Here is a 26,259-nt window from a genome sequence, read left to right on the forward strand (position 1 = left end):
TAAAACTTTGTATATTCTGAATTTGGATTTAAATACTTACAAGCGCATGAATCACTATCACGAGCTTCTTTTCTTTGTTGGTATCTTTGGCGAGCTAGAAATGATCTTGCCTTCAATACCAAATAATTGGTTGCCACTTCCAAAAGCCAACACCTGCTTCCACCAGTTACATCGTGTATATATCCCTCCAACGACAAATGGAAGCTCCCCCCCCCCCCCCCCGGATTTATCAAAGTAAATTGTGATGCAACACCACCACAAGGAAAATCAATAGGTGGGTTGGAATTCATTTTTGGAGATCACATAGGATTCCAAGTCCACGCTACTTCAGTGCCCCAACACTTCAGTTCAGTCATTCAAGGCGAGGCTATGGCAGTTCAGTGTGCTCTATCTTAGGCTTTGTCCACAGGGTTCCATCATCTCTAGTTGGAATCAAATAATAGGGAGGTCATACAGGTCCTTAAAGGTGCTAAGTTAGTACCACCTCTAGCGGTAGCAACAACTCTCCAGGATGCAAGATGTTTATGTGCTTCATTTACTTCTTATTCTTTTCATTGTAGTCCATGGACTCTGGGTAGTGTAGCAGATGCCCAGGCACGGAAGTCCTTGTCTATCATGTGTTTGACAAAATGACCTACTCCTTGTCTTCACACTCACCAAAAAAAAAGAAAAGTATTCCTTAGCTTCACAAACTATGTTTGTCTAGAGCAATTAGTTTTTTTTTTTTTTTGATGAACCAAAATAAAACCAAACCGGCTAGAAGTTCATACAAGCATTGCGTGCCAAGTTCTTAACTATGGCCTCACTAAAGGTGTCTATATTAAGATGAAAATTTATATTTTGGGTTAGATCAGAAATACGAAGTAGTTTAGGAAGTAGGTGTCATGGCCATGGGCATTTGGCTGGAGATGGAAGACATTCAGTGATCAACTTCATATCACACCTAATTTCCTTAATCTACAACCCAATACTGGCAGCATGGATGAGACCTTTAAGCATCGCATAAACATAGATATCTACATCATTTGTACAAAGCAGCTTGCCTGCATCAAAAAACTTAAACTTGCCGTCAACCAAAAAGATGTATGCCCACCCCGCCCTAGTCAGTCCAAGTGAACTGAATCCTGCACAGATTAAGACAGGAAAATTACAACCAGGTAAGAGCGGTGATAGGAGGGAGACACTTATATCAGAGATAGAAACATAAGCCTGGTCATCAGATCCAAAAGCAGACAGATTTAAGTCAGTTAGCCATTGTGAAACCGCCTGTAAAATCTTTAGGGGGTTAGGTTGAATGAGTTCCACTAATAACTTACTTCTAGCCGACCATATATAGTAGCATGTTATAATAAAGGTGCTAAAAAACCATCGCAACATGAATTTAGTAGGCTTGAAGTGCAAATAGAAAAAACGACAAAAGTTTTGGAGATTGTCGAAGGCCAAAAGTTCAGTCCTTAGCCCCAAAGGTCCTGCCACCCAGATACGTTTGACCCAATCACAAGAAAGGAAAAGGTGCCAAAGAGATTCGACACCAAATCCAAAGATATGGTTGAATAGCAAATCATAATAAATAATGGGGGAAGATTTTCTACGCCACCAACGTGGTAGAAATCTCTCACACCACACCAATCATGAAACGATTTCGTCAACAAAGGACACAAATATCAGAAAGGAGAGGGTATGTCAGTATGGGCCCCACATGGACAGAATGTGAGAGACCGTAGGAAAGGATCTCCACATTGTCGGCGTGAAGATCTTTTTCCCATAAATAATACCAAGGTAAGGAGTCCAAAAGAATGATAAAGTCCTTCTTTTATCTTTGTTTAGTTATTTTTGTGACATTTGAAAAAATAACAAAGCATTGTGACAATAATAATTAATCTTTTTTTTTATAAATAAAAGTGGGTCCACAAACGTAAGGACTAGCTTTGTTGAGACATTTTGATTGAGAATTAGAGTAAACAAAATGGACCAAACCCTATAAAAATAATAATATGACAAGTTTAACTTTGGATCCTTGCTATGAGCAGACCTAGTTGGTGTACCTAATAATACCATTAGCCCCTAAATCCAAAGACAACACTTTGTTTATTTAACACGTGTTCGGATCCTATTAATTAACATGTCATGTAATATTATCTATTAATATTTATTTTCATAAACAATTTTGAAAAATATTTTTATAGGTTCAACCGGAATGACACAATCTCTAAAACTGAATTTACAATAGACTGAGTTTATAATAGTAAATTCACACATGCCCTATAATCTACTATGGGATATCGTATTGTGGGGGGATTGATGTGTAATTAATTATTTAATTTGAAATTTATTTTTATTATACCTACTTGACTGTATACGTATTGATTAATACTGCATTAAAAATGTGATAATGACCTAACACGTGGCAAGCTGAGTGGAATCTCCATTGGATCCTATCCCTTCCTAATTGGTTCTACCCATCAACATAATATATTTATTATTGGTCATAATCCTTTGGATAGGGATCTTGACGAGAGATGTGATTTCACATCAAATTTTAGAGAGTTGATGAGAAAGAGAATCTTTTCTCTATACTTTTTAATTTAAAATTCAAATTGCACCTAGGTCATACCATAATGGGATTTGATCCATAAGATATGATTTAGGAATTGATTGGTTATCGACCCCAATATGGAAAGCTAACTCAACAATATTCTCTAAAACTCACTAAAACAGTTTTAGAGAAGCAAATTGAAAAAAGTTAGCAAGAAAATGTCTCTTGCCAATTTTCATTGCCATCTTCTCTCTCCTTGGGGATTTGATTCGCCCATCTCTCCCTATCTCTCTCTCTCTCTCTCCCTTGTGAGTGAGTGTGTGAGGTTGAACAATAAGGTATTCTCATAAGGGTTTTGTGAAAGCCTATTGTTCTTGGAGGTGACTAAATTGACGAGAACGCAAAGCTATGGTAGTGGGAACAACTGTTTAATAAAGGACTAAGATCGCATGGAGGATTTGCATTTGTGAATCTCAAAGTAACTTATTTTTTTGGGTAGAAAGCAAGTCTATTCATTCATGCACGCCCAACGACAAGCAAAGAAAAATGAAATACATAAAACAGATAGAGAGCATGATAAGCACAAGGTATGGATATATGGTATCCAAAACCAAAGAGTGGAAGTTGACCCTCAAAGTAACTGACCTTCCTCTCTTATGTTGTCAAAATTTTTGATTGGTTGATATCCTACTGCTAGGACGATCCTTGCCTCAGTTTCCACCAACAATGGCGTGAGAGATTCCCTAGCGTGGGAAATTTATACCCATCAAATATTTAAGGGAAAGTGGGCAACGAGTATGGAGGATCACACCAATAAGGGGTGATGAAATGGTTTTGTAAATAGAGAGAGCATAGAGGTCATTTCTTGTTTGAGAAATCAGAATCAGATCATTCAAATCGGAATCGGTAGAGTCTGATCCCAATTGTTGCCCATCCAAATCGGCCAATCCAAGAAGGGTATTGGTTTTAGGCCAATTCTAACCAATTTTTTTCCTGCTTTGTTCCCTATCCGGTATAGTGGTCCAGTTCCACTCATAGGAAGACGGAAATGATGTTTTAATCTCCCTCAGGCAGTGTATTCGGGTAGAGGGTTAGATTGTCATTTCCAACCCCTATGAGTGGAACTGGACCACTGTACCAGATAGGGAACAGGAGACAATAATGATCCATTTGCCCCCCCCCCCAAACCGCCCCACCCCCCAAAAATCAATTGAAGCAGAATCGAAAATACTTAATTTTCTTTCTGTTTTGGATAAATGAGTTTTTGGTAATAATAAAAGCCGATGATGTAAATTAATATTAAATTGTCGAAATAAGTATGGTAAGGCAGTGATAATAATAAGTTAATAAAAATATAAATATTTATTGGGAAAAAGAACATCACCCCATCGTATAGTACACGTCACCCATGCGCCCAAACATAAGGGCGCGTGAAAGGGGGTGCGGCGATCATTACACGAGCCCCTGTGCCCAGACACAGGGGTGGCGTGCGCTGCCTGACCAGAATAGAAAGATGTCGGGAATAAATATAATATTTAACATATAATAAGAAGAAAGACTTTTGTTAGCTTCTCTTACCTTCTCTTGGATACATATTTTATCAGGAAATTTGTGATGTGGTTGATCTAGAGGATATTCTAACTAGCTCATTGGTTGGATTAAGCACATCAGTTATCCATGTGGCATAAATCTGGTGGGTGACTACGGCATTGCTTCTTTGATGGACCACCACTTGAATGTTCCATGTTGGGATCCACCTCTCTTGGATTCCATCTATGCGGCTCAAGCCGTACGGGAATGGTTCTAATACGAGAACCTGAGTTGCACTCGCATTTTACCTGATATTTTACTCCTTTGTCAAATTTTAACCAAGATCCAAACTAGGGTTAGCAACAGGTAGCACTCGCAATTTACCTACCTTACTCTGCCTGCCTTTGAAGGGTAAGGCAAAGGGGTCTTTTCATACTCCTAAATAGTGAGGGTAAAGGTAAGACTGGTTTTACCTCTATTTACCTGATTATTCACATACTAATCTAGGGTTTTAAACCTTGAATCAGGATCAGGATTCTACCCGGATTGGATCTAAATCGACTCAGTGGAAATCAGCTAAATAATCTCTAAATCCTACTTTTCATACAAAATCGGTCCGATTGAGATTGACCGATATGATCCGATCCGATTTTTCAAACCTTTATTAATCAAAGGCCCAAGTGCCCAACTACTATAACCCAATACAATCCATTCATCTTCCGATCCAGGGCTTGTCCTCATGGTTGGCAGTTCTCCCTTAGGATAGTGCTTTAGGGACCTGACAGCCCTCCACCTAGATTTTATCAAAGTAAATTGTGATGCAACACTACCACGAGGAAAATCAATAGGTGGGTTGGGACTTGGGATTCATTTTTGGAGATCACATGGGATTCCAAGTCTACGCCACTTCAGTGCCCCAACACTTCAGTTCAGTCATTCAAGGCGAGGCCATGGCAGTTCAGTGTGCTCTATCTTAGGCTTTGTCCATAGGGTTCCATCATCTCTAGTTAGAATAAGATAATAGGGAGGTCATATAGGTCCTTCAAGGTGCTAATTTGGTACCACCTCTAGCGGTAGCAACAACTCTCCAGGACGCAAGATGTTTATGTGCTTCCTTTACTTTTATTCTTTTCATTGTATTCCATGGACTTTGGGTAGTGTAGCAGATGCCCTGGCATAGAAGTCCTTGTCTATCATGTGTTTGACAAAATGACCTACTCATTGGCTTCGCACTCACCAAAAAAAAAACGAAAAGTATTCCTTGGCTTCACAAACTATGTTTGTCTAGAGCTATTAGTTGTTCACATGTTTATCTTTAGTAAAACTCCTCTTTACCAAAAAATAAAAATAAAAATCCAACCGTTAAAACACTTTCTTAAAATTTTATTAGAAAAAAAAAAAAACTCAAATTAAAGATATAATGGTGAAAGATTTTCCACACCACCAACGTGGTAGAATACTCTCATACCACACCAATCATGAAACAATTTCGTCAACAAAGGACACAAATATCATAAAGGAGAGAGTATGTCAGTATGGGTCCCACATGGACAGAATGTAAGAGACCATAGAAAAGGATCTCCACATTATCGGTGTGAAGATCTTTTTCCCATAAATAATACAAGGTAAGGAACCCAAAAGAATGATAAAATATTCTTCTTTTATCTTTGCTTAGTTATTTTTGTGATATTTGCAAAAAATAACAAAGCATTGTGATAATAATAATTAACCATTTTATTTAAAATAAAAGTGGGTCCACATACGTAAGGACTAGCTTTGTTGAGACATTTTGATTGAGAATTAAACAAAATGGATCAAATCCTAGAAAAGTAATAATATGACAAGTTTAACTTTGGATCCTTGCTATGAGCAGACCTAGTTGGTGTACCTAACAATGCCATTAGCCCCTAAATCCAAAGACAACACTTTGTTTATTTAACACGTGTTCGGATCCTATTAATTAACATGTCATGTAATGACACTTTATAGATCTTATAAGATTTTCTAATCTCTCTTTGGTCCATGTAGAACTTAGTAGGGGAACTTTAAAAGCAAAAGAATATATATATTTTTTGGGGGCAAAAGGTTTGTCAGGTTTGGTATCATGGTTTTCAAATATCGGTATCAGTATCGGTATTTGTATAATCTCGGTGTATTGGCACTGCCCAATACTAATATGGATCGGCGGATACGTCTGATCCAATACCGATATTTGAAACCATGGTATCTCTAGTACATTTACAAAATTGTTGCACTATGTGAAAGGATGATGCAACACTTCTAAAAATAAGATATCTAAACTTTTTTTTGGGAGAGTGTTCCCTAAGGCAGTGTGGCCCCTGCACCAATGTGGGGGTGGGGGGGGGGGGGGAATGGGGGCATGCATGGAAGCATCATCAGGTGTGGGATTCTTGCCTTTCATAGGGGCGGGGCGATTATTTCATGCCCTTTTATGTTTGGACATAGTAGCCACGTTATCTTTTCGGGGCTATTATTTTGACTGAGGCGAGTCACCTGAGTCGAGCCAAAATTTTGGAAAACCTGGTCAAGAGTCATGTAGACTGGACATGGTAAAAAAAATTGACGAGACTCGATCATAAATCATCCGATCAAATAAGTCTCGATATTTTTATTGAAGTCATGATCAACTTGGCAAGTTTAGTCATTTTTTTAGAAAACCATAAAGCTAGTTCACTTAGACACTGAGTTGAGTAAAATAATAAATTTGTATTCTAAAATAGTAAGAAACCCTCAATTTCTTGACTCCCTTATCTTGTTCAATGGTATAAACTCAAAATGTATTGATATGATCCCTTGATTTTTATTTTTATGTATTTTTTTTTATTTTTACTAATTTCAATGTTTATAATTTTTTTTAAAAAAAAATTTACTGACCTTGACCGGGAACAAGGCCAAGTTAGTAGGTTTTTCTAATGATGAGTCGAGTCAGAAAACCTAGTTTTCCAACTATTCAAGAGACTACTCGAATAAATTTAGAGTGAACAAGGTTTGGGTTTCTTCGTAGCATACCTAATCCTTAGCCCATTTACTATGTCTCGTTTAATCCATGACAGCTCAGCTTGGCTGGCACGATTATTTGACATCTTAAGCTAACTGATTAATCATCCTAAGATATAATAATGACAATTAAGTCTCATCAAAAAGAAAATGACAATTATGTACTTGTTGCAAAAATATAAAATCCCATTTTTTGACATAGTTGAAACTTATCCATGGGTGGGTTTTATGGCCAAGAAGTGCACGAATGCACCATGATCCCACTACTCCGGGGTCTAGGGAGGGTCATAATGGAATTTAACTCGTCTCCAGGGAGGCGTGCGCCCAGGGTGCTGCCAAGGGGCATCCAGCGGTTGAGCTGTACCGCACACATCTCAGTGCACACCTAGGGATGTGTGTGGCACAGCCCAACGGCTGGCAGCACCCTGGACGTTCCCTGCTCCTTGGAGATGATCCTAATCCGTCATAATGTATACAGCTTTACCCTCGCTTCGCAGAGATGCTGTTTCAAGAATGGAATCCATGATCACTTGGTCACAATAGAGCAGCCTTACTGTTGCACCAAGACCCTCCTTCGTTTTAGTTACTAAGATAGCAGAAAATCATTGAAACTTACCTTTTTAGTTAGATTTATAGGACTTCTAAATAAAAAAAGTTCCAAATAATCAAAGATCTGTGGTATTTTTTGTTTCTTCATCTCGATTCCAATTTTTAGGGTTTCACCGGATTCGAGACTCATTCCATTACGATTCGAATTGGAATTGATGAAGGTTGATCTTGTGTCCAATTTCGGGTTTTAAAACCTTACCACAACCAGTTCTTGATGAAGGGCTTGAGATTATTGGTAGTTGAGATATTGGATCCATGTCTGCCCCTTATAGGGGAAGGGAGAAAAAAACATCCCCACGATGCCAGAGTAGAGATATTCCTACACCCTCACACATAATGAGCCATTGAACCCACATTGACACTCTATCTCCTGCCCTCTCATTGGTGCGGTTTCCCACTCTAGCATAATGAGAAACCTTTGCCAAAAAATAAATCCTGATAACAATCTGGAAGTCTCCCTGTAGTTTGTACCAACGTTGTGCGGTAGATAACAATTCCAATAATCAGAGAAGAGTCATGGAAATTGTGACTCACTGACTCGACTCGGCGAAAATCAATGTACATTTTGTATATCAAATATCAACCCCTCAACTAATGCTAAAAAACACCAAGCCCCACAACCTTCAGAAACTACAGAGCATAAATTTACAAAGTACAGCTACAAGGCAGGAGTCTGCATTTAAAGTCATCCTAAGGCTTAAACTGCTTTCATTCATGCCCCATTGCTACACTCTTAACACACATGGTCCTCACAGTTTCCCCAATCAACTCATATAGGATTGTCCGCTCCAGCTCTCTTGATATTGCCTCAACATCACAATCCATCATGCACAACCATGGTTTCATCCCTAGATCTCGGGCCACCATGTAATCAATTGAATAACATGAATCATCCATTGGGCGATAAGAGTATCCACGGATCTTCTCCAAAACACTATCTAACAATATCTGCCCACAAGATCCACAAGGAGGTGGAAACATGCTAGTACCAACAATCTTGTTTTTTAATCTCCAGGTCCTTGAAGAAGATCCAAATATGGTCGATAGAGCTTCATTCGTCAAATCATACAATAACTTGTGGCCTACCTCTCTCTCATACTGAGCTTTGGAACTTTCTTCTTTGTCCCTTCTTCTGTAAGATCCTTCCACTTCCTTGAAAACCCAGTTGCCAATGGGCCTTCCAATCGGGTCCCATCTTGAAGAAGAACCATCACACAGACCATCATACAAACCAGAAGCAAAGAGGAGATCTCGAATGTAGGCTTCTGCTGGACCTTCTAACTCCACCGTCTTGGCCTCCAAAGACTCCTCTCTGATCACCATGTCTTGGGAATAATCACACTCGAGTTCATTCAACTGCCTTCGCAGCTCTGTGTGGCCATCAACAGAAATAGTTATCAGATGACCGCATATACACAATGCCAACTGGCAATAGTATTGCACTTTCAATAAGAAAAGAGCATCACATTATTGAAGACTTGTGTACTATGGTACGAGATGAATTCTATTTTGTAATGGTCTACAAATGCTACAGTGTTGCAAATGCAAAGTCACAATCATTCAAAATGGAGTAAAACACACACAATCACACAAAAGGACTTCTTGCGAGTGAAGTGGAAGGGTTCAAACCCATTGGACTTTCATGACCAACTATAATTTATAAATCAATCAATCTTTTTCTCTAGTTCATTCGTCTTATTTTTACCGCATAGAGGATGTAATATGCAGTGGGAGGTTACAATTATCAAACCAGGTTAAAGTAACCTCCCATATAAGAAGCTCTGTTGTGCATACATTGTGTTCATAAGCTGTAAGACTTGAGAACTTTGTTTCCCCAACTCTGAAAACCCATCCTAGTTCTTCATATCTTCTTCAACGAGATAAAAACCTAAATTAATGATTAAGACCCATAAGTCGAGCCAATGGCTTACACTGATCGTAGGTCCCATCCATGGGGATCCACTGCCTATGAACAAAACAAGGTAAAATGGCATGTAACAATTTTTCAAAGATGTATCCATGCATCCACATAAATAAACCTCGTCTCTTGTTTGCCATGGCTGTAATGGCACATAAATCTATATTGTTTAATTCCATTTCTGTGTCTCTGAACATTTAATTCCATCTTTGGACATATAAACAATATATTCACACCAAAATCCCTAAAACTGTCAACATATGTTAGAGGACCATAATTATCATTTTTTATACAGACCACCATCTATGTCCATTTTGAGAAAGAAGAAATGCACTATCTTATATACAACCACATTTTGTGCCTCTCTCTCTCTCTCTCTCTCTCTCTGGTGTGTGTGTGTGTGTGTACATGCATTTCACCATGGTTGAACACATACACCAGCACACAAATGTAAATATGCGGAATAATCTGAAACACGGAGATGGACATGTCAAACATGACACTTAAAAGGAAATAAGAAAGTTGTTAGATACTTGTCTTAATGCAATCTGAAAATGCAGATTATGGATCTAAGATGCAAGTAGGCCAAATGATTACATCGGTGATCAGATCTGAAATAAAAGAAACAACTGCGTTGTTAAAGGAAAAAATCAGATCGATAGAAGGCGAGGGAAGAGAGATGAGATCGATCTTCTTAGGAGGAAGAAGAGAGAGAATGTATGGAAGAAAAGAGGAGAAGCAAATACATTTGGGATACCAATCCCGTATGCACTGCTCAATAGCCCCAAAACTCATTAAAAAAAAAACTCTTATTCTTCACTCAAATCATCTCTAATTGATGGGGGTGGATTACATATGCAAAGACCTAAAACTCTCTAATCATCTCTAATTGATGGTGGTGGACTCATAAAAGAACTCCTAATCACACTCACACACTCAACAAAGTAAATAAACCCAAAACCGAACTCTATCTAGCTATTAAGTATTATAATCTAACTCAAAACACACAGCTTAACTACTAATCCTATGTGCTAACTTTACCTCCACTTTATGGGCTTATAAATTAGGCCTATTATATCAATAAATCCAAAAATAAGAAGCCCAAGGTCCATAAAAACCAACCATGGGCCAAAATAAAGTCTTCTGAGACCCGACTGACCCAATTAGACAATCTTAACTGCATCATGTCTATACCATTGATGAGCTCATTTCTCCCTGTATACTACAGCTCAAGCAATATAACATGCCAAAATCATTTCATGTTAATTAGTCCTTACTCCTTACCGCAGTGTGCAAACCTACATCTGAATATCATTTAGATATTTTCTTTTTTATTATTTTATTCTTCCATGTATAACTTCTTTTTATCACATTGGACAAAGATATGCAGGTATGCTACATTGCCCAACAAAAGTCTGGACCTATGAGATCAGCATACCACATTTGCATGCATCAGATGATTGACCATGAGACAATGTATATTGAACAATGCATGCAAAATGTGGCAGGATCAGAGATAAAACCAGGTAGTATGACATGATGACGTAAAAGTGAGAGTAATATGCGCGTTAAATCTAAGCTCTGATCATTCATACCATGAAGGTTAGAGCTGATCTCTCTGAAAACCTGTGGTACAGGACAATCTTCTATCAAGGGTACATCCAAAGTGGAGATTGGGCTTGAATGGTCTGCTGGCCTACAAAATTCTTCATGAGCACTGCTACACACTGATGCAGGGCTTGGTGGCACTTCAGTTGAGTTCTCCTGACCCCAGAGCAAAAAGCCATAAATCAGAGAAAAAATGGAATAAAAAGAATACTTCAATTCAGAATGACTTTTATTGCTAATATATAAAAGACATCAAAATAATCAACTAAATTACAGTGTAGCTCTTACATGGGCATAGCCAAAATTCATCCCATCAGTAGGTCCACTCATGATATCTTTTATGGAATTAGATTCACTGCTTCCTGCTTCCTCCTCTGACTGGATCTTCCTGCCAAATAGTTTACCCCTCAGAGTGAAACTGGATTTGAGACTTGAAACTCTCCCTCTGAGACTGAACCTCTCCTTCCTCAATTTTCTTACTTCGACTGGAACATTTTCAGCAGCTTCATGCTTCCTCCTGATGTGAGCCCCGGTTAAAATGTGCCGATCCTCTAAAAGAAGCTTGCCAAATGAAGTTCCTGAAACAGGAGCTGACAAAGATCTTACTAGGTTCCTAGGGGACACTTCCCCTGCATAGAGCATCTTCTTGTTGTCTTGACCATGTCTGAAAGGTTTGGTTTGCATTTCAGCTTCATCTTTCATATTTTTCAACCAGCTCGCCTTGTTCTCAGTTTTCAAGACATCTCTGGTTGGTCTTAGCTTCTTCCCCTCATTATCCAAAACCGAAGCTCTTGAGCTACCATAGCCCATTTTCAGGACATCCACGTTACTTTCTCGGTTCAGTACATTCCTCAGCCTCTCCGACAATAATTTCCTGGTGTCTCTGTTGATAAACTCTGGGGAACTTGATTCATTGATTTGGATCTCACTTCTATATGAGCCAGTTGATTCTGATCGGAGCAAAGTCGCACCAAGGTCCTTAGTAACATTTTCTCTTACCTGCTTCGCTATATTCCTTGCAATTTCTTTCGGATCTGACAACTTCTCTCTGAAAGGGGTCTCGATTCCACCCCCTCTGACCGCCATCTCCCTTTTAACACTCTTTCCTTGTATCTCACATCTCAGCCTTTCCTTCACCTCCTCTAGAAAATCTTCAATACTCCCTACCCCTTGAATGCTCTCTGGTGAACCAGCCCAAGAGTCTTCGCTGCTTCCATTTCTATCAGTGCTGGGCTTCAATATCACTATCTTTGTGGGTACAGCAGATTTTCCCAGTTTTGGATCACAATTCATTAAGGGCACCTCCTCCAAGTCACCAGTTTGGGTTCTATTTCTCAAATTTACAGGTTCCATTTCATTAGTTTGGAGAGCTTCCTTCTTAAAACCGCGATGTTTTAAAGCAAAACTTCCTTGTGAATTCACTTCTGGTGTTGGCAGTGAATTGTGATGCATTAGTTCTATAGGTTTCTCTTTTTCTGTAGATCTCCTAGAACCTGCATATAGAGCCATCTTTTCCTTGTATTGACTAGGAATTCTGCCAAGTTCAACACACCTCGCACGTTCCCAGACCATCATTGCTTGCCATTTTTCAAATTCTCTCTTGAACTGCTGTAGTTCCTCTTCTTGAGGATGTTCTCGAGGTCGTGGTTTTTCAAACTTTGAGACACAACTGCACCGGTCAAATTCTCTTGTTTTATGATCGGATGCTAATTTTACTTCCCTTTGCTTTAAGTGTTTTGATTCAAGTGATTTAGAGTCAATCAAGACATTTTTTGTTTGTTCCTCTCTTTGGGGTTTCTTTCCTGTTTTCTCATTCCTTTTCTCCTTTACGCGTATTGCCAGTTTTGGTTCTGATGGTAATGTATCCATTCCCATCAAACGAGCCACAACACTCGGTGTATTGCGTCTGGTCTCTGGTCCGTTAGATATCTCCCCATCAATCAACTTCTTCATGGAATGCTCTTTTGGATAACAGTTTGTTTCAGAGGAATTCTGCTTCTCTTGAAATGAATACTGAAAGTTTAAATTGTATAATCAGTGTTCCGTATGATTCATATCACACACACACACAGAGATTAAATATCTATAAACAAAATTTATAGAATATATGAATTATCACTCCTCTGAGAACAGGATGGAAGACGCTGTTCTCCATGCTGTAGATCTTCACATGAAACATATCAAAAGGGATTGGTCTTCAATACAGCCAATTAGGAGATCAAGATCAGAATTAACCGGATGAGATGTTAGCAAAGACCAAATACAAACTCCTCCCCACTGTTCACCACGAACAACATTTCTGCTGTCCATGCAAAAGGATGCAAAAGTGGAGAGTTACTACCATAAACTGTGGATAAACCCTCTTTCATGTATGCCTCATGAAGAGCTATGCCAAAGGCAGATCATATGCATGGATAAATAATGAGAACCTATAAATTGGTCCTTTTTCCATGAAGGAAAGTAAGATATAACCACACCTCAAAAAGTGTCATTTAGGAAAGAATAAAGTGAAGAAAATAAAAGATTCCCTCCTTTAAAAAACTCATCCACAGGATCGACAAATGATATGCATCAAGAAGGCTTCTTATAAACCATGAAAGAGTACATTGTTATTTGCAGGAAATCCATAAGACAGAATATAAAGGAAAAATTACCAGTATGTTGCTTCCCAAATCACAAATGTTCTGAGAAATTTCTGTTGGCAGCTCCAAGCTATTTCGAGGGGCTTCAAAACCTGAGGAAGAGGCAATCAACAACATTACATTTCCAAATAAAATAACCAAAGAATAAATCATATAGATAAACTTCATTCAGTTTATTTTTCTGTGTAGCTGTCCCTTATGGGTGCATGGATGTCTGAGGTGATCCTAGTGATGAAAGCCTGTACCATCAAGACCTGATTGCAAGAACTTCCTACATTAAATTGTTTTTAACTTATATAAAAGGTAAATCTTTACCATCTTCTAGCTTAAAAATATTAACTTCCTATAGACTGTAACAACAAAAGTGCAAGGCCACAACCCTCAGCATTTGTTAAATTCATAATCAGCAATGAAACATTAGTTAAGACTTGGGAAAAGGTTCTACTCATACAAGGCTTTAAAATATTAGATACAAATACTACTAGAGATTGAAAATTTTAATTTTAATTTTAAATTTCGGCAGACCATTGCTTTCTAAAATTCATGAACTGTATCCCACATTGTGTCTTTTGCCACCATCAGACATCCTCACCCAGCCAAATAACAAACAAAACAAGAACAAAAACCCAGAGTTTATACCTACAAAAGGTACAAGACATATAGGTAAATAATCGCCCTACCATCGACATGTCTCTTATGTGCCCACAGCATGCTGGGCTGGCTACACTCAAATAGGTGCATTAGGCTTCCCATGTAGCCAGATCAGTCCTCCCTTAAGCTTGATTTGGTTAGCGGCACATCTATGGTTTATCACACTGTAACTTTAGTATTTGCTCTTTCTGCAATATAAATACTGCTAAACACCAACTCATACCCTACAAATCCACAACATAAAAGGTTATATCAGTAATATTTAAAGTCAGTAAAACAGTTAAGAAAAGACAAGTGGATTGATCTCTCCAATACCCAAATCATGGAACAAGATCATAGAAGTCCAACTTAAGGAACAAGCCTATCAATAGTTAAATTCATTGTCAAATAATCGCATAGTAAAGCAAGGTTCCAGCTTTACACCCACATTGCTCTCTTTACTTTCAGAAGGTATGATAGATTTGAACATTTCAACGTCCATCTGTGACACATGTATCATACAGTGTCTATGGACTTCTGCGAGAGATAGCTACATAAATAAAAATAAAAGAGGGAAAAGCTCAAACAGAAGAAGTTTGGTAATTGGATGTCTGACGGGTATGCTAAGTTAAGCTGTATTTGGTATGCATTCTCAGAATAAATTCTAGGTCTAGAACACATTCTAGAATCGAGAAAATAGAGAACAACCAGGTTCCAGAATATGTTCTAGACCCAGAATCTATTCCGAGAATGCATACGAAACACAGCCTTAATAAATCAATGTAGTCATGAAACCAACTATACTCAAAACCAGTAGTCCAACTGATCAAACTCATGGGTGTTACAGGGAAACATGAATTACTGCAATATAATGATTTACAATATGGTTCTCATGTGAAACAAGTCAAAGTACAAATCTTAGCCGCCCAATTCAAACGACTAGAGTGTTCCAATCTCCAATTTCTGACACATCATGCAAGACCAAGGAAGTGAGAACACCAAATTAACAGAAAACTGAAAATATCAACACAAAGAAAATAAGAAACATGCAAAGTTTCACGACTAATAAGAGAAATTAAATGAACTCAAATTCAACTAGCTATCACATCTAACTTGGCAAGCGAAAGGCCATGAATTGTTGAGCACCTGATCTTATTAACCTTGCCTGATTGCTGAAATAGAAAGAAACGCAACTCTAGTCTCAGACTAAACATTACAGGGGGGAGGGGGGGATCAAATTTCAAACTTCATACTGCAACTTCATTTCTACCCAAAATACACTTCATTCGAATGCTTAGCTTCTGACCCAAACAAAATAAATTATAAATTTGAACGAATCACAGTGGATATAAATCATCAGAGTAATAATTCAAGAACCCAATTTCCGAATCCAAGCATAGAGAACCAAAAATCATCGTCAAGAGAAATTAACCAAACCTACCATTCAGAGAAACCCATCACCGGGAACTTATCCTCCACTGCATTGAAGATAAAGTAAGATGGAATTCAAAGAAATTGAGATATCGTCCATCAAATGAGAGTCGCTGCGAAGTTGAAATTTAAAGCTACGAACAACACTTGTTTCGTGTTGGGACCCTGGAAATGCCGGAAAAGCTACACTTGTAGTAGTAGAAGAAGAATCCATGGCTGGAAAAAACGACCAGAAAGCGAAACTTCTCCACAATTTTCTGTTTTCTTTTAGTCTCACCTCTTTGTTATCTTTACTGTGAAGGGGTTATTCGATTCACCCATGGTTGGTAGGACGGGAAGAAACCATCCTCCTAGTCTGACAAACCTTGTAATGGGGTCCACACCATGATTGGATGGTTATGATCAGCACAGTGCTCTTTTGATGATTAACGAGAGTATTCTAGTGAAACTCGTCATAGAAATCATTGTCTGCCTCTGCGTCTTGTGCCATTCCTTGTCTATGATTATCACCGTTGATGCCTTCCACGTGTACATCATTGATCAGGAGCACAGTTCATTTCGGTCCTTCTGAAAATAGCCTCAAATTTCCGTTATTTTTGCCGGTAAGGATTTAATTTTTATTTTTTCTCCGAGAAAGTGAAAAATATGAGGAAAGCCAGGAGCCAGCTAAGGTGTTAATTTTAGCATATGCGCACGATACATCCACTGGGGTGCATATTAAACTAAGGGAAAATTACTTGATTAGCTACTTTTGGGTTTTCATTTACAAAATTGTTCACTCTATGTTTGAGTTAACAAAAACAGACAAAAACAAGTTGAGGATTACAAAACTGGACAAAATAGTATCTCTTCCTCCCAAAATTATTTTTTTAGATATTTTTACCCCTGCCATTGCCTTCTTGCCTAGGCATCCTCCATTCCCTGCAACCCACCCCTGTCCCCGCCGCTGCAGTTCTCTGCTACCCAAACCCGCCCCTCCCTTCCCTTCCCTGTGATTACCCAGGATGCCTAGGTGAGAAGGCAATGGCAAGGGTAAAAATGTCTAAAAAAATAAGTGAGGGAGGGAGAGACACTATTTTGTGGATCCTGGTCCCTATTTTGTCCAGTTTTGTAAACCTTAACTTGTTTTTATCTATTTTAGTTAACCCAAACATAGAGTGGACAGTTTTGTAAATGAAAATCCAAAAGTAGCTAATCATGTAACTGAGTTTGGAGTTTAGTAAGGAGTAAGGACGACAGATTGTTTCTATACTGAGCCCAGTGCGCAATACGCACTTCTGATCAGGTCGTTCCCCTCAGAGTTCATGCCCTTCTTGCCATCGTTTTCTTACTGCCCTGTTTGTTTGGCGGGAAAAAGAAGAATGGAAAAGATCTAAGTTATGAGCCACACATATAATGGATTTAAAGAACAGAAAAATAAGGAAAAGAAACCATGATAAATAATGAAAGGGAGAATATTCTTTGTGCCGTAGCACAGGCTACGTCCAGGCACATGATTCTGCCACTTAGGCAGGATGGTCATTGTGTCCACCCTCATATGAAAAGTTTCATTAAAAATACGCACATAGCCCTAAAAATTTTCCTATAGGGCTATTGCCCCAATCCCCACATGGACCCGCCAATTCATCACGACCCAGTAACAAAGATTAATTCACAAGATGAGTCGATTCCTAGGATCCTTTGGAATCAGCTCACTTATGCAAACGATGGAATACAAGACACCATACCCCCAACATTTGGGAGCTCAACCAACAAAACTATAGGGAAAATTTGTGCCCATATAGTTTTGACTTGTGTTCTATTCTACCATTTTCCTGTTCCAAGCTAATAAAAGTTCTGGTTTTAACTTTTTTGAGATGGCATAGAATATATGTATCCAAAGATAACTTTGCTTTTGATGAGACCTGAAAAAAGGGTGAGAAAGTATATAAACTGTAAAGTATAAAGTACTAATGGTTCCTCTAAAAAAAGAAAGAAGAACCCACCACCACCTTATCCTTACAACTCACATAAACGATGATGGTGATGATGAAGAAAGTAAACACTAAGCTTTATAATCGTTGTGGGGTTTCCAAAACCTCAAAAAAAAAACCCTTCTCTGCAAATGATGCAGAGAGCGTGTGTCATGTGCGCTGTTGCCTTCTTGGGGGCTCACACAGTTTCAGTACTTCACTATCTTTTGAAGCCTTTTCGATCGATTCTTATAAGAAAAAGTTTAGTTTAATGAAACTAAGTGGAGCTTTCAATGCTTTAATGGCGAAGACAAACAGTAAACGCCGCGGCGCTTAAATAGTTACACCCATAAGCTTCTTCCTTAATTATTCCACTTCACCTAACCCCAAGTGGTATTGGAGTGTGGTGGGGTAAATATGGAATTTTGTCCCTCAATAATAGGAGTAATATGGACCCTACCCTTTTCCCTAATAATACATCACAAAGGTGTCAAGGGCATAATGGGCATACCCAGTGCACGAGGCTCTCATCACTGCGGGGTCTGGAGAGGGTCATAATGTACGCAACTTTAGCCTTATGTCCTTACCTCCTGCTTTCGCAAAGAAACTATTTTCAGACTCGAACCCGCGACCACTTGGTCACTATGGAGTATAGAGCAACCTTACCATTGCACCAAGGCCCTCTCTCACAAAGGTGTCAAGACCATGGTTTAAGTTCACGGTATCGAATCCAGAATCGATCACCCCAGAAACCCATATGGGATCGGATATGGATCTGTGTATTAGCACAGTATTAGACAATTTTGCCTTGATCTGTATAGGGTTAGGAATCGACATCAGACTCAGTCGATACAGATACAGATACAGATCGATTGATACGAGCCATCCCAAATTGATATCTAAAACCATGGTTAAGATTGTGCCTAGATGACAAGGGTGTTTTTGTAAATCTAAATGAGACAAGGAGAATTTTGGTACCTAGCAAAAGAAGAGTGCACCTAACAAAAATTTGGACATGTCCCTCTCACACATGTCCAATGCATCGTGCATGTCTTCCATGTCTGCCGGTTAGATCTAGTTTCAGCCTATGAGGTTGTGAGAGATTGGTGGTGTGAAATGATCGATTTGGTTAAATTTTTGTTGATTTGTTGAAGTTTTTATAGGGAAAGACAACGCTACCTGGAAATGACTAGGGACTAGGGGTGCGGCGGTCATTTCATGCACCCATATGTCAAGGCATAAGGGCGGCGTGTCTGGTGCAACTAGGTGGCATTCTCTCTCTCTTAATGGTGAAAGGTGCCACGTACTCCACTAGTAAAGAGCTTGGATTGCTATGGCTAGCTCTGCCTTCACCCTTTTCTTCGAATCCTCCGATTACACTTGAGAGAGAGAGAGAGAGAGTTACTCCGCCCTCCTTGCCTCATTCTTTTGTTGAAAGGCAAACAACCCCCTCCAAAGAAAGCCAGTGTTGGATAGTCAACATAGTAGCTTAAGCCACACACTGGTTAACTAAGTGGTCGCACATTCAGCATTCTATAAGGTTCACTAGTAAGCCTATTCGGTTGGCCGACAACCATACTGGCAGTCGTCTGAACCCGAGACCCAGCCTCCAAGCTGTGTCTCCTTCCCGTGGGAAAAATTAATAATCGGCCAAAGATTTCATACACAACTGTGCAAGCATGCACGGTTGTGTCCCCTCTCACAAGGAGTTAGAAAAGTCATAAAACCCCACTCCTATTTAATGCCTTGAAACTCTCACCCTCTCACATGCATGGCTTACACAGTCATGTATGATAACTATCCCTTTAATAATTTTTTGAAAAAGAAAAAATTTTAAAAACCCAAGGCAAAAGGTTTCCAATTTGGATCCTCTACTGCCAAGCTACCCAGCACGACCGTGCTGCCGAGACACAGTGAGGCAGTGAATGACCGCCTTACCCTTGCTTGGGCAAAGCGCTCGAGCAGGGGTAAGGCGATCATTCCCCGCCTTGCTAGGTCTCTGCAGTACCATCCTGCCGGGCAACTCGACAGTAGAGGATCTGGATCCAAAGGTTTCTATGCACGGTGCTATTGCACGACCGGTTTCATGGACGTTCGATTGGCATAAATGCCTGATCTAAATGACCAAAATCCCTCCCGTGCATGAATCCCTTCCCCAAACTTAAATAGCAAAGGTATTTGCATTGAATAGTTTATACCGGGCCTAACCCTTATTTGGGTTGGGCAAGCCATTAAGCTGGACTGATGCTCGGCCCATACATATGTTGGGCTAGGGCTGGCCCGGCCCAAATTTCGTCCCTGACCACAAGAAATTTTGTTCAATTCGGTGGCGGTCCTCTGGTTCTCTGGCTAGAACATATTAACAGTCAAGAACTTCCCCACCCACTTCGTCTCTTCTCCGGACAGCTTTAGATTATCTTCAATTGGAGTTCCCACTTCGCACAATCTGTCCCTCTTCCTGTTCTTCTGGGGACCTTTGATGGTAACTCTCTAGTAAATTGCAATAATGGATGCCATCTCTAGTACTCTTTACTGCTCTTGAATTGTTTCAATTTAGGTTTAAGATCAATATATTTCTACGTAAAGTTGCAGAGAGTAAAATAAAAGAGAAATGTTTTACTTCCCTTAATATATCTTTCAGTTTTGGAGCATGAAATATGCTTTTCACTGAGAAGATTTCTACCTTCTCAGGTGTCTGAAAGTCCACTTTGGTGATGAGATTGTTCAAAAGCTCTGAACTAGATTCAAGGTTTCTACACTCGTAAAGGTTTTTTCTATTTCTTCTTTCTTCCGATTCTGATTCTGTTTACTTACTCAATTTTGTTTCTTGTTCACCTCTTGTGTAAATATTTACTCATTTGTTTAGTATCAACTACTCTACTACTATCCCTGCTTTATTGTTTGGACACTGTCGAGTATTGTAAATTTGTAACGTAGGTTATCTGAAATGAGTATAAAATGGGTTTGGAATAGGTGAGATTAGTTAAGGGTTTGGAAGGATTGAGTTTGAAGTGGTAATCTTGGATGGTCGAAGGGGTCCCCTTCCTTCTAAACCAATTCAAGGTTTGTCTTTTCTTCTTTTTAATCTGTTCCCATGTTCTAAATTCTTAATTTCTTATTCAGATGTTTCCTTTTAAGCTCAACCCCTCCCCCAACGGTTGTTGTTTTTCAGTTCAAAAGATATACACAAAAACCCACAGTTCTTGGAATGAGAATTAGCCTTTTACAATATCTTTTGCTTTACTAAATAGATTTTGAGTCTGAATTCTTCTCTGAATCGCCAACTGGTGCACTAAAAGGCTTATGTTTCTCGAACTTAAAGCAGGGCAAACAAAGAGAAGAGAGAGCAGGTGAGAGGACTAGTAGTCGTTACCTGTCAACCCTTGCAGCAAATGATCAGTTAGGTCATAAAAAAAAATGTGTACCATTATGAGAACGATGGCGTCCTCAAGTGCATAGAAGACATCATGGTCCGGTGGGTTAGACCATGAGCAAAGACACACCACTTCATGGATCTACCTGCGTGAATAGATGAGATTATAATTTGCCTCGAACGGTTCACCTGATCGGTTCCCATTATATTGATGTCCATCTTAGCTCCTTCTAAATTTATCAAAAAAAAAAAATCTTAGCTCCTTTTAAACGGTATCTGCCATTTATTGATTTGCTTTATTGATTGGTTATTGTCTTATAGAAAATGCTAAAGTTAATGGGCAATCGTCTATCTCTTGTGAATTAGAGGTATCACCTCGTTTAGTCATATCCTTTGTCCAACTCCTTGATCAGTTCTGTTCTAGGACAAATTATTTGTAAACGTGAGTTTCCGATGCATTATGTTGACCTTTCAATTTAGTTCTCTCCTCAAGAGTTTAGGCGGAGAAATGAAATTTCATCTTGTATTGTACCGTGCTTGTTTGCAGAATTTTGTGAAAATCTGGTTTGCATGATGTCCTCTCAAAGTGAAAATAAGCCATTCTAAGATTAGCATGAGGGTGGGCAAATGACAGCACAATCAAAGCCTGATAGGATCTAAATTAGGTATTGCAAAATGCAAACCTAAAGGATTACGGTTAGGAATCCTCAAGTAAAACTGGAATCGCAGGAATGAGGAACAACCAGATTTAAGAGAGAATCAATAAATTAATGAAAACAAATCTGATTAGGCCAAAACCTTGGTTGAGTGATCTATTTATCAAGGGGGACTGTCCCTTAAAGTTTGATTGAAAACTGATAGCTATTTTTCAAGTTATGAAACAATCCTACTGGAAATAGGAAAGTTCATGAACTGCAGAATCGATGGACAGTTTAGGGCACGCCCTAAAACAGAACTCATTCAATGTGTTAAGTAGGTATCTAAACAAAGTAATGAAACCAGAAAACAGAAACTGAAAATCAGATTCAGGAAATCAGAATTTGAAGAAGTTATCCTGAAATCAGAATTTGAAGACTGAGAGATAAACAGGATCTGATACTTGTAAATTAGTTAGTCAAATTGATAGCAAAAATCAGCAGAGATTAACCAATGATTAACTTGAAACTGGAACCACAACTAACCTGAAAAATAAACTAGAAGATGCAAACAGGATTAGAAATCGAAGGGAAGATAAGTTCAGAAAACCTGACTGGATATGAGATGGAGAGGTTGAGCAGAGATAAGGGAAAGATAATCAACCAGTATCCCACCTCATTGCAGGATTGGAATCCACCAAAGCCCTATTCTGAATCCATAGAAGTACCACTCAGAATCCACTGAGTGGACACCTTAATCCACGTATGCCTAAGCCTGAAATCCTCTGACCAGCAAAGCACAGCTTCATTCATAGAGGAAGGCATTCTTGATGTCCATTTGATAAAGGGGCCAGTCCAAATTGACTACAGAGATATGAGAACACGAACAATTCAAACGGACAACGAGAGAAAACGTCTCAAAATAATTGACCCCATATGTCTGAGTGTACCCTTTTTGCAACCAGTCGTGCCTTGAGACGTTCAACAGTACCATTGGGATTGTACTTGATGATGTACAGTCAGTGAAACTTCACAAGATCCTTAATTGGAAGTAAATCCAATAGAGTCCATGTTCCCCTAAATGATAAGGCATCCATTTCCATGTCCATAGCCACCTTCCAACCAGAGTGAGGTAAAGCTTCACAATGATTGTGGGGAACAGAATTAGCAGACAATGAAAAAGCAAAATTATGGAATTAAAAAGGAATATGAGAAATAATTCTCAATAGGATAAGCAGTCAAAGACTTGTGAGTACATGCACGTGTACCTTTGGGAAGAGTAACAGGAAGAATACCAGTGAGCACAAAACCAGGATCAGATTGCATGGCAGGTGGAGCAGGGACCGAACTAGCATGAGGCACAATCTTCTTGCGCTGCTGTTATACCTACAATGGTTTAGTAGAAGAGGTAGAACTAGGAGAGACATCCAAAGAAATAAGAGTAGAAATAGGAGGACTACTAGCTGAAGCTGCAGGTGAAGAATAATAGGATGTGTTCTCAAAGAATGTGACATCAGCACTAATGTATTGCTTATTAGAAATAGGATCGTAGCACTTATAGCCCTTCTGAGTTCTAGAAATAACCAAGAAAAATACATTTAACAGCACGAGGAGATAATTTATCTACATGAGGGTGTAAGATATGAACAAACCATACACAACCAAAACTCCATGGGGGAAGGGGAAAAAAAGGAGAATCAGTAGGATTAAAGCACAGAAAATGGGGAGTGGTTATCTAAAACAGAAGAGGGCATCCTATTAATGAGAAAACAAGCAGCGAGAATAGCATCGCACAAAAAAATGTGCGATGGGGGTGTAAGATATGAACAAAACATACACAACCAAAACTCCGTGGGGGAAGGGGGTGAAAGGAGAATCAGTAGGATAAAGCACAGAAAATTGGGAGTGGTTATCTAAAACAGAAAAGGGCATCCTATTAATGAGAAAACAAGCAGCGAGAATAGCATCGCACAAAAAAATGTTTGAGAACCTGCATGTGACTCATAAGGGATCGAGCAACTTCAAATAAGTGCCAATTTTTGCGTTCAGCCACCCCGTTTTGTTGAGGTGTATAGGAACAGTTAGTCTGATGAAGAAATCTCAGTTTGAACATATTCAAGGACATTATTAGATCTGAGAATTTTGATAGACGCATCAAATTGAGTTTTCATTTCATGGTAAAAATTCTTAAAGACAATAATAAATTCGAATTGATCTTTTAATAGATAAACCCAAGTCAACAGGGAGTAATCATCCACAAAAGTAATAAACTAATAAAAATGAAATCTATAACGGACACAACATGGTCCCCAAATATCAGAATGAACTAAATAAAACAAAGATGGACTCCTTGACACTCTCTTAGAGGGTAACGACGATCTGTGATGTTTCCCCAGTTCACATGCTTCACTCAAGATGGGTAATGGACTTGCAACCGGGAACCATGAGTTGTGCCTTGGATAAGGATAGATGGTCCAATCGATGATGCCACTGAAGAGGAGATGAACCACCAGTAGTTGTAGTAACCGCAGTAGATGGTCTCGTGCCGTCCAGATAGTATAGAGTAGCCTGCTCAATCCTGCCACCAATCATCCTCCTTGTCTAAAGGTTGTGAAAGACACAGTAAGAAGAATAAAAGTAACATAAATGGTAAAAGCCTTAGCGAGTTGACTAACAGATAATAGGCATGACGGTAAGCGCGGAACATGAAGAACAGATGACAGTGTCATAGAGGCAGTGGGTGAAACCGTACCATGAATTTTACCTGTGTAGAGAAGCCATCAGCAAGGATGACTGAGGAAGACTGTCGAAGTTCAGAAATAGAGGAGAATAACTAAGCCTTACCTGTTTTGTGAGAAGAAGCGCCATAATCAATGATCCATGAAGTAGTTGTAGTGAGTAGGGCAGAGTTACTTGTGTGAGGATGTGGAAGTAGTAGTAGCTGCATCAAGTTGTTGCAGATGCTTGAGGATCTTATTATAATCATCTCGAGGAATGGACACAGTGGAAAAAGCTCTAGATGCAGATAAATTGTTGCCAGAAGGTGCCCTCTCAGTAGTATCAGTCATAGCAGTACTAACTAACTCATTGGCCCACTCAGGTCGCCCATGCTTAGCCCAACAAGTATCAATAGTGTGATTTTGCTTATTACAGTAGGTAATGTCAAGAAGTTTTGTCAAACTGCTGTCCACCTGTGCCACTACCACCAGACCCACAACCACAGCCTCGTCCAGAGAAGGATGAACCACGGCCTCTACCAGCAATAAATGCCGAACCTTCCTTTGGAGATGGAGAAGGTTCAATCTTGGAAGAAGTAGATGTGCGTTGAAGACGATAAAATGTTTCATTCATGGAAAGCACTTTCTCACAAACAAGGAGCTGAGTCTTAGCAGACTGATAGTCAGGGTGTAGACCAGCAAGAAATTTTGCAACATGGCATTCAGCTCGCTGCAGCTTTAACTGCTCCAGATCAGTAGTAAGTGGTTGATGAAATCAATAAGGCCCTTGTAACTGCTGAAATATTCATTCAAGGACTTGTCACTTTGTTTACAATTGAATAATTTCTCATACAACTCGTAAGTTTGAGAAATATTTTTCTCCCGAGAGAAACTTTCCTTTAGATCATTCCAAACACACTTTGCAATAGTATGAAACATAACATTGGCAGCAATAGTAGGATCAATACTATTCCACAACCATATCTTGAGTGTGGAATTCTCACGCATCCAATCTTCATATACAATAAGAGTAGCAGAATCCTTAGGATCAACTTAAGGAGGATCATCAGTGAGGTATTTTATCTTACCTTTAGCATGAATGTAAATAAGGACTGCTTGAGACCATAACATATACTTAGATAGCCCATTCAATTTGATATTGGTGATCTGAATGAACAGTGTCCATTGGAGACTGATCAGCCATCATGCAGGTAGGAAATATGGGAATCAATGAAAGCATCAACATTCAACAGCCACAAGGATCAGTAGTAAAACCTCAATCCAGTAACAGTAGAATGATTTTAGCACAAATCAGCAGCAAGGGATAGCAACCAGCAGTAGAAAAAGAAAAAGATCAAATTGAGTCACCTCGATACCTGACTGACCCAGACTTTGGTGATTATTAAGTAGCAGGTAGACCACAGGTCTGATTGACCTGAATTTGTGATCGAAGGAGCTTGGTATCCATAGAAATAAGTTCCTAAAAGATTGGGAAATCATATGGCTGGATTGTATACAGGAGCAAATCTCAATGGGAAGTATTCTGCTAAAAAAAACAGAGTATCCGTCAGCCACTAGGAGAAAGTTTATTGCACCAAATCAGGAGTTCAGATTAGCTTTATAATACCATCGAGTGATCCTTGTAGTGTAGTAGTGTAGT

The 26,259-nt window shown here is 39.1% G+C and overlaps 2 protein-coding genes and 1 long non-coding RNA gene across 3 annotated transcripts in view; 1 reads left to right on the forward strand and 2 right to left on the reverse strand.

Annotated features, from left to right (window-relative positions):
- LOC122657985 (WUSCHEL-related homeobox 8-like) overlaps nucleotides 1–10,018 on the reverse strand; it is a 22,380-nt gene extending 12,362 nt beyond the window's left edge. The window contains exon 1 of the mRNA XM_043852816.1: nucleotides 9,973–10,018. The gene's annotated coding sequence lies outside the window, so the exon portion shown is untranslated. The remainder of the gene's footprint in view (nucleotides 1–9,972) is intronic.
- Nucleotides 8,153–16,197, reverse strand: LOC122657984. The gene is made up of 6 exons (XM_043852815.1): nucleotides 15,933–16,197; nucleotides 14,542–14,736; nucleotides 13,874–13,953; nucleotides 11,508–13,232; nucleotides 11,207–11,375; nucleotides 8,153–9,063 (listed from the first exon to the last, which is right to left on the reverse strand). Exons 2-6 carry the CDS (start codon nucleotides 14,612–14,614, stop codon nucleotides 8,402–8,404), a joined length of 2,709 nt encoding a protein of 902 aa, XP_043708750.1. The 5' UTR covers nucleotides 14,615–14,736; nucleotides 15,933–16,197; the 3' UTR covers nucleotides 8,153–8,401.
- A 5,324-nt stretch (nucleotides 16,198–21,521) lies between these two features.
- Nucleotides 21,522–25,473, forward strand: LOC122658513. The gene is made up of 3 exons (XR_006332454.1): nucleotides 21,522–22,223; nucleotides 23,744–23,746; nucleotides 25,463–25,473. It is a non-coding gene; the product is annotated as an uncharacterized LOC122658513 (long non-coding RNA).
- Nucleotides 25,474–26,259: the final 786 nt, after the last annotated feature.

The sequence above is a fragment of the Telopea speciosissima genome, chromosome 4, assembly GCF_018873765.1.
Source record: "Telopea speciosissima isolate NSW1024214 ecotype Mountain lineage chromosome 4, Tspe_v1, whole genome shotgun sequence".
NCBI lineage: Eukaryota > Viridiplantae > Streptophyta > Magnoliopsida > Proteales > Proteaceae > Telopea > Telopea speciosissima.

Bases quoted from the DNA above. Each gene is read 5' to 3' on its own strand.
- LOC122657984 (XM_043852815.1), bottom strand. From the start codon at position 14,614: ATGGGAAGCCTAATGCACCTATTTGAGTGTAGCCAGCCCAGCATGCTG. The intron at 13,954-14,541 runs GTAGGGCGATTA...CCTCTTCCTCAG, and splicing joins ACATAAGAGACATGTCGATG to GTTTTGAAGCCCCTCGAAAT. The intron at 13,233-13,873 runs GTAATTTTTCCT...TTAAACTTTCAG, and splicing joins ATTTGGGAAGCAACATACTG to TATTCATTTCAAGAGAAGCA.